This window comes from Ursus arctos, unplaced genomic scaffold (assembly GCF_023065955.2).
Source record: "Ursus arctos isolate Adak ecotype North America unplaced genomic scaffold, UrsArc2.0 scaffold_19, whole genome shotgun sequence".
Classification (NCBI taxonomy): Eukaryota; Metazoa; Chordata; class Mammalia; order Carnivora; family Ursidae; genus Ursus; species Ursus arctos.
In genome coordinates this window covers 49,960,292-49,968,736 of record NW_026622863.1, presented here as the reverse complement: position 1 = coordinate 49,968,736, position 8,445 = coordinate 49,960,292, and the positions used below count along the sequence as shown (strand labels likewise).

General features: G+C 57.1%; 1 protein-coding gene across 1 annotated transcript; it reads left to right on the top strand.

Moving 5' to 3' along the window:
• Positions 1-640: 640 nt before the first annotated feature.
• Positions 641-8,076, top strand: KDELR1 (KDEL endoplasmic reticulum protein retention receptor 1). The gene is made up of 5 exons (XM_026481922.4): positions 641-938; positions 1,613-1,713; positions 2,129-2,287; positions 5,979-6,231; positions 7,304-8,076. Exons 1-5 carry the CDS (start codon positions 848-850, stop codon positions 7,336-7,338), a joined length of 639 nt encoding a protein of 212 aa, XP_026337707.1. The 5' UTR covers positions 641-847; the 3' UTR covers positions 7,339-8,076.
• Positions 8,077-8,445: the final 369 nt, after the last annotated feature.

Genomic DNA, 8,445 nt, shown 5'->3' with positions numbered 1-8,445 from the left:
GAGCGCAGGACACCTGGGCCCCTGAGGGCAGAGCCCAGGAGAGTGTGTATACGCCTGTGAGGGGGCAGGGCTGTGGGTGGCTGACTCCAGGGTCTGGGAGAGCACGGGTGAAGGCTCACATTCCTGAAAAAGAAGAGGCTGGGGACCTGAATCCGTGGGTCCCAGGAGGAGGAAGGGATTGTGCATTTAGGGTTCCTGGGCCAGGATGCTGGAGACACAAGTCGCTTGAGGTGGGACCCTAAGTCTCAAGGAAGGGGGGCCACGCTCTTGGGCCCGAGGGAGGGGCTGGGGGCTGCTTTCTTGTCTTTTGGGTGGATTGGAGCTGGAGGCCCCTAAAAGGCCAGGGTCTGGGGCCCTGTCTAGGATTTTTAAAACTCACAGACCAGCCTTCTGAATCCCTGACAATGGCAGAGGCTGGGCGGCTGAAATGCCACCCTCTCAGAGGCACAGACCGCCTGGAGGAGCAGGCGCCGGATTTGGGAGTTTCAGATCCCATCGACCCCATAAATTCCTAGCAGGCAGCCTTGGGGGTGCCTTCAGCGCGGATTCTGCAAGCCGGGAGGTGCGGGATAGGGGGCGCCGGAGAGCCGGAACTCCGCCCTCGGGGGCGGAGCCTCCCTCCGGACTCCTCCCCCTCCCGCCCTCCTCCCTCTTCCCAGCTCCTGCTCGGCCACCAGCTCCGGCCTCGGCTCCCCCTCCCAGAGCCCCCTCCCCGGAGCGGAGCCCACTCGAGGGCCCCTCTCCCACCCCCCAGCCCAGCCACCCGGCCAGAACATCAGCCCCGGGGGGCAGACCCCCCCTCCAGCCTGCCTCCCACCAGCCCAGCCCTGCCAGACTCCCCCAAAGCATGAATCTCTTCCGATTCCTGGGAGACCTCTCCCACCTCCTAGCCATCATCTTGCTACTGCTCAAAATCTGGAAGTCCCGCTCTTGTGCCGGTGAGACGCCCACCGGGGCGGGAGAAGGGGGAGAGTACGGGGAACATCCCAGGACTCGGGGAAGGGTTTGGAGGCACTAGGGGGACGGGTCTCCCCACCCATCCCCCCACTGCTTGCTGGGGATCCCCCTTCCAGGTCCGGGGTCACCGGGGGGTCAGTTCTCTTCCCCAGAGTAGGGGTGCATACAGTTGGGTGGGGGTGGCTCCAGGCACCCAATTCAGCTCCCCCGGGCCCTTCTCCGGTGGCCCCGGGATTTCAGGGCTGGGAACGGGGAGCGGTGGCAGGCAGGGAGGTGGCTGGGAGTTGGTGACGTGGACCGTGGCGGTCAGGAAGGGAGCGGGAGAGCGGCGACCGGTTCCAGGGGGCTGAGGTCAAGGGGGGTCCTTCCGAGGCCCCACCTTGTGTCCGGACTGTGGGAGGACCCTAAGGGGGCCGGGAGTGGCCGTGAGGCCTAGCCTGGGACAGAGCCTCGGGCTGGAGTAGCTTCGGGGCCGGGCTGCCCCCTGGCTGTGGGCCGTGGGAAAGGGCCCTGCTCAGGCGGGAGGGCTGGGGAGGCCTCCAGGGACAGCTGCACTCTGGAGCGGACCGTGGGCTTGTCCCAGGAGCTTGGGCCTTGGTTTATTCCCCGTGCAGCCCACTCCCAGCCTACCCCCCACTCTCTCTTTGGACCACAGGGATTTCAGGGAAGAGCCAGGTCCTGTTTGCTGTGGTGTTCACTGCCCGATACCTGGACCTCTTCACCAACTACATCTCACTATACAACACGTGCATGAAGGTAAAGGCTTTGCCCTACCTGCTGGCCCCTCCTGCGGGGGGGGGGTGCGGGGGGGGGGGAGCCAAGGGAGAGGCCTAGGGAGGAGGGAGTATGGATCCCAGACTTCCTGGGCCCAAGGGAGGAAGGGGCTGGGGTTCCAAACTCCTGGGTCTAAGGGAGGAGGGGGCTGGAGATGAGGACTCCAGGGTCTGAGGGAGGAGGGGCCAGGGGTGAGGACTCCTGGATCTGAGGGAGGAGGGGGCTGGAGATGAGGACTCCAGGGTCTGAGGGAGGAGGGGTGGGGGGTGAGGACTCCTGGGTCTGAGGGAGGAGGGGGCTGGGGTTCCAGACTCCTAGGTTGTCAGACCCCAGTCTCTTGGAGGCTCAGGCCCTGTGCTTTGAACTGAAGCGCCCTTGTCCTCATCCCCCTTGGCAGGTGGTCTACATTGCCTGTTCCTTCACCACAGTCTGGATGATTTACAGCAAGTTCAAAGCCACTTATGACGGGAACCACGACACATTCCGGGTGGAGTTCCTCGTTGTTCCCACGGCCATCCTGGCGTTCCTGGTCAACCATGACTTTACCCCTCTGGAGGTAGGCTACCTGGCAGGGTCGCTGTCGTGGTGGGTGTCGGAACAGCTGTCGACGGTGGACCCTCTCAGAGGCTTCCTTGTGCAGGGTTTGCTCAGACTTCCTTATTTTATTTTATTTTTTTTTAAAAGATTGTATTTATTTGAGAGAGAGAGGGAGAGGGAGCACAAGCAGGGGGAGGGTCAGAGGGAGATGCAGGCTCCCCGGATGCGGGACTCGATCCCAGAACCCCGGGATCATGACCTGAGCCGAAGGCAGACGCTTCACCGACAGAGCCCCCCAGGCGCCCCGAGACTTCCTTATTTTAGGACATACGAGTTCAGCACACAGTTTCGGGAGTCGGACGGTATTAATGAAACAGCAGCAGCACTCCTTCCAGGTGCTGCTCTAAGCGTTTGTTTGTATAGCAGCCCCATTTTACAGATGAGGCAGCTGAGGCTTAGGGAGCTGAAATGGCTTGTCCAAGGTCATTGGCTTAATGAGTAGCTCAGAAATTGGGAAGGGGGCCTCTGGAGCCAGGCTACTTGGATTTGAATCCGATGTCCCTTGGGCATGTGACTTGACCTCTCTGTGCCTCAGTTTCTCTATCTGTAATGTCCTGATCAGGTCATGGTGAGGATTTACGGATCATGTAGCAAGGTCTCGTGGTTAAACACAGAGACTGTGGAGCCAGAGAACCGGGGCGATTCAAAGCCAGCTTCTACTCAGCAGCTGTGGGACTTTGGGCAAGTCTGTCATTTTTCTGTGCCTCAGTCTCCTTGTCTGTAAAATGGGGATCATCAATTCCTAGTTCATAGGGTTCTAAGGAGAGGTTCATATTGGTAAAGCACAGCGTCTGGCCCTAGGTAGCAAGTACTGTGTCAATGTTTTTTTTGTTGTTGTTGTTGTTTTAAGATTTTATTTATTTGACAGAGAGAGACAGCGAGAGAGGGAACACAAGCAGGGGGAGTGGGAGAGGAAGAAGCAGGCTTCCCGCTGAGCAGGGAGCCCGATGCGGGGCTTGATCCCAGGACCCTGGGATTGTGACCTGAGCCGAAGGCAGACGCTTAACGGCTGAGCCACCCAGGCGCCCCTGTCAATGTTAGTATAATGACTGAAGTTTAATACTGTGTTGATAACTTTCTCCTAAAAGTCGTGGTTTTTATTCCATGGTATTTTGGTAGCACCTGTACAAATTCCTGGGAAGAATTTTGAGAGGGCCAATGCCTCTTAAGGCCCGGTGGGTATCAGAAAATCAGAGCGGCCTTCCCTCCCCCAGACCCCCTCCGGCCTTGCAGGAAGCTGTCCCTGAGTGGCCACATGTGCTGATGTTTGTAACAGAGGCCACCGTTCAGGAATTTTACCGAAAGATCATGCTTTACAAATTTGGCCACATATTCAAAATATATATTTTTTTTATTTTTAAGTTTTTTTTTTTTTGTAATCCCTACACCCCATGTGAGGCTCAAACTCACGACCCCGAGATGACTTGTCCAAGGTCATTGGCATGCTCTTCGGACCGAGCCAGCCGGGCGCCCCTCGAAATACATTTCCAAAAGCACTGTGTAGGCCGGATTTGACCGAGGGCGACTTCGGCTCACGGGCCCCAGGAGTGTCAGAGGGAGGCCGTACCGTGCTGTGGCAGGAACCCTGGGCTTGGCTGTAGGCCCTGGTCTTTGCAAACATACGGTCCTCACCACTTTTCCGGAGCACTTACCCATTTTGCAGATGAGGAAACAGAGGCTGGAGGAAAGCACTGGGGCTTGCTCTAGGTAGAGGTGGCCAGACCAGAATCCAGGACCCTCGACTCCAGCTTTTGCAGTTCCCTCATTCAGAGTGGGGAGGTCACTTGTGCAACGTATTGGCACCCACTGTGTGTCCAGCTCTGCGCTGGCTGTTCTTGATACGTCATCATGCTGTCTGACCCTTGGCCACCGAGGGCGCAGACATCCTCATCCCTGTTTCTTGGAGCACTAAGGTGAGGCTCAGAGGGGAGAGCTCACAGGATTTGAACCCAGGTCCACCTGCTTGCAAAGCCCATGCTGTTAATTGGTGCATGCTAAAAAAATTTATTTTTGAATCCTAGAAGAAAATTACTCTAAGAATTCACACATTACGATTAGAGAAATTCACACGATGAAAATGGTGACCTTCCGTCTCCTCTAATGTCATAATTCTCTTCCCCAAGGGTGACCCCAGGGGTAACAGTTGGGCGTGCATCAATTTAATGGGTACGATTTTTGAGAGCCTCAATAAACCTGACTTGCTAAGAGCCGTGCTGGAGGATTCTGAGTGATTATGGGAGCAAATGCTGGAGTCCAGTGCCTGGGTAGGAATCTATTTCTGCCCATATTGTAGCTGTGTGACCTGGGGCCTCAGTCTTCTTATCTGTATAGTGGGGATAACAATAGGCTTCACCTCCGGGGATGAAGACATCAGCCAGTTAATACCCATAAGTTGGTAGAGCAGATCCTTGGATACGGTAAAAGCTACATAAGCGTGAGTTGTTACGAATGCAGTCTTGTGTTCCCCACTTTTCTTCCACAAACCAAAACAACTGAGGAAGAGCCCCACCTGCCACCTGGCCTTGTTCTCTCAGGGGAGGTTTCGGTGGGTCTGCAGACCAGAAGTTACCCCAGGTGGCACTTTCAGGCTGCTGGGGACTGAGAAGAAGCTGACAGATGTCTGCAGTCTCTCCTTCCCCCTCCTCCGATGCCCTGTCCTGCTCACAAATGATGACTGTCACTGCTTTCTGAATGGTGGCCGGCGACACACAAGCACACGGGGAGCTTGCTCCCACTCGCTCACTCATTCAGGCATCGACTGTGTGCCTGGCTCTGTGGCCCAGGAGCGAACAAGGTGTAGGATCCTGAGCCTCATGGAGCTCGCTCTTGTTCTGGTGAGAGCTGCCAGGAAGGAGAACGGAGTGGGTGATGTGACAGTCCTGGGGGTAGGACTGGTCAGGGGAGGCCTCTCTCAGAGGTGAGTGAGGCTGCAAGGAGGTAGAAGAGGCCAAATGTGACAATCTGGGGAAAGAGCTGAGGGAACAGCAAGTGCAAAGGCCCCGGGGCAGGAATGAGGACCGACCAGAAGGCTGCATCCCGGAGAGTAAAGGAAGGAGTAAGGGATGAGGCTGGAATGGGCCTTGAAGGCCACCGTTAGGAATTTGGAATTTATGCTGGTTGTGATAAGAAGCAGCGACTGGAGGACTTTAAGCCAGGGAGGGTGGGAAAATCAGCCCCATTTTAGAAATAAGGAAGTGGAGGCTTAGAGAATCTGGGTCTCTTGCCCAAGGTTTCACAGAAGGGAGGTCTCAGAGCCAAGATTCCAGCCTGGTCTGCCTCTTGGAGGGGCATGACTGCAAAGCACTCACGAGCACGGCCTCCAAACCCTTGCTTCGCATCCCAGCTGTGCTGCTTCCTGGCCATGTGGTCCTGGGCAAATCTTTGGGCCTCAGTTTCTGCATCCGTAGAATGGGAATGCCAGTGACAGGATCTCCCTGACGGGCTGGTGGCGGTGAGGATTGAATGGGAGTTGAGTGACGCAGGCAGAGCGGTGTGGGGTACACGGTGAGTGCCCGGTCAGCATCGCTGTTCCCGTTCTCTCTCCACCATCCCTGCGCCAGTGACCGCGAGGCCGTCTGCCGCCTGCTCACCCACCCTGTCCCCTCCCGCCTCACGCTGCTCTCTACCCCTGCTTCTCGGGCTCCCCACAGATCCTCTGGACCTTCTCCATCTACCTGGAGTCGGTAGCCATCCTGCCCCAGCTGTTCATGGTGAGCAAGACCGGGGAGGCCGAGACCATCACCAGCCACTACCTGTTCGCGCTGGGTGTCTACCGCACGCTCTATCTCTTCAACTGGATCTGGCGCTACCACTTCGAGGGCTTCTTCGACCTCATCGCCATCGTGGCGGGCCTAGTCCAGACTGTCCTCTACTGCGATTTCTTCTACCTCTACATCACCAAAGGTAGGCAGCGCGGAGGGCCGGCTGTGGGGGCCCTCCCTGGGGCGCAGGCTCTGTCTCCCCAGCCCTGTAGCCCTCGAGGGATGGCAGGCTTCGTCTCCCAGCTTCTGGGGTCCCAGGCTCACCGTCCTCCTAGGAATGCGGACCACCAGCCCCTGCCTATCTAAGGACCAAGGCGTCATTCTCCTAGCCCCTGCGTCCCCGAGGAAAGAGCAGCGAGGCAGCGGGGGCGGGGGGCGGGGGGTGCTGCTTGCTTGCAGAGCGGTGTCCTCCCCTGGCCCCACAAAGAGCAGGCATCCCTCTCCCCAGCCCCTGGGCCTTTAGAGGACAAAGAGAGCGCAGGAGTGGCCTCTGACTTTTCCTCTCTCAGAATCTGTCCTAGGCCCTGCTCCCGCCCTCGGGTTCTAAATCCCATAAAAAATCAGAATTCCTACCTCCCCGGCCCCAGCAGCGCTCAGAGAAGGCAGGGCCTCCTCTCTGATGCTTGGCCTCTGTCCTCACCCTCAGGGACTCAGGCCCACCAAGATTCATTCATTCATTCATTCATTCATTCATTCATTCATTCATTCAACCATCCAACAAATGTGTTGAGCCCTTTCTGTGTCCCTGGCCAGGGCTAGGCTCTGGGGATGAGGCAGAAGGAAAAAAGTTTTTTTCCCTCCCCTCCCCTGTATTCTAGTCGGGGGTGATGGTGAATGAACAAGGAGAGAGAGATGGTTGCAAACAGCAGGAGAGAAAGAAACCAGGGATGAGTCAGTGAACAACCGGGGAGGGTGAAGGGGCTGCTTTACACGGACAGTGGTCTGAGGAGGTGACGACGGAAGCAGGGAGCTGAGAAATGAGGAGCCGGTCAGTGTGAAGGAAAGAGGGGACAGTAAGGGCAGAGCGTGGAGGCAGCCTCTGGCCCCTCCGGACTGAGGCTGGGAGGTTGGGGGGTGGCACCGGGCCTTGGACCCTGTTCTTCTGAGACCTCCAGGTGCCTCTTGCCTGCATTGCTCAGCCCACCCCTGGGCATGGGAGGCCGTCCCCTCCACAGGGCCCCCTGGTAATGCCCACCCGCCCTGTCTCCTCGCAGTCCTCAAAGGGAAGAAGCTGAGTTTGCCGGCGTAGCCCTGGGCCCGGCCGTCCCTCTCCTCGGCGGTCCGCGAGAGGCGGAGGAAGGCAGCGAAAGACGAAGAGCCTTCCCGTCCAGGGGTGACTTTTTAAAGAACCAACCTCTCTGCACTTCCCAGCCCCCCTCCTGCCGGGTTTCAGGGGGGCGGTGGAGGACCCAAGTCTTGGGGAGCTCAGGACTTGGGTGTTTGTAGTTTTTTGCCTTTTAGAGAAGAAAAAAATCTTTCCACTATTTAGTTTTTGATTCTGATGACTCCTTTCTCTTCTACTGTCTGGCCCCCGATTTTTATAAACTGTTTTTGAGTGTCCTGTGGGACGGGGCAGGGTCGGAGATCATTTCCCTCTCCCAAGCCCCTCAGCTCCCTTCCAGATCCTACCCCCAGCCCCGCCAGTTGCCAAACACTAAATCTGTACACGCCCACCTGTCTGACCTCCCACCGTGGCCAAGAACACAGCCTCCCCGCCAACCCCCAACCCCCCAAAGTTCAGGACTGGGGAGAGGGAGGAGGGGAGGGACGATCTCCCTGATTTTTCAATATAATTTTTTTCCAGAGTTTGGGTTTTTTGGTCTTGTCCTCATTTTTTTGACAATGTAGCGGGGGCGAGGGGCCGGGCCTGGTAAAGGGGGTTGGCCTGAGGGTCACTGTGGCTCAACAGCCACATTTTTGTACAGAATTGATGGTTGATTCTTTGTTCTCTTGAAATAAACCGAGGAAAATGATGCCTCTTTCGCTACTCCTTGCCCTCTCTCTGGTGTTTGTGGGGCCCCTCCCGGCCCCTCTGTCTGCTTCTCCTTTATCTCATAGACAGCCTGCAGGTGACCGAGGCCTGGGAGGAGCAGGCAGGTGAGAAACGGGGTTCCCTAAGACTCTGAGTTGTGCCCTCACTCCTCACGGCTGTGATGGGCAAGAGGTTTCGGGGGGCGGGGGTAGAAAATCTTGAAGATTCTCTTTATCTTGGCACAGAACTTCCCTGGCGCTTCTCCTGGATCCCAGGGCTGCAGAGGACCTTCAAGAGCATGTGTTTTAGGGGTCACCAGTGGGCAGCCCCTGTCCTACCCCTCATTTGGCATTTTGTTGAGCCACAAGGTTTTCTTTAAAAAAG

Coding starts and splice junctions, on each gene's coding strand:
- KDELR1 (XM_026481922.4), top strand. CDS start 848: ATGAATCTCTTCCGATTCCTGGGAGACCTCTCCCACCTCCTAGCCATC. Junction 1,714..2,128: donor TATACAACACGTGCATGAAG/GTAAAGGCTTTG, acceptor CCCCCTTGGCAG/GTGGTCTACATTGCCTGTTC. Junction 6,232..7,303: donor CTACCTCTACATCACCAAAG/GTAGGCAGCGCG, acceptor GTCTCCTCGCAG/TCCTCAAAGGGAAGAAGCTG.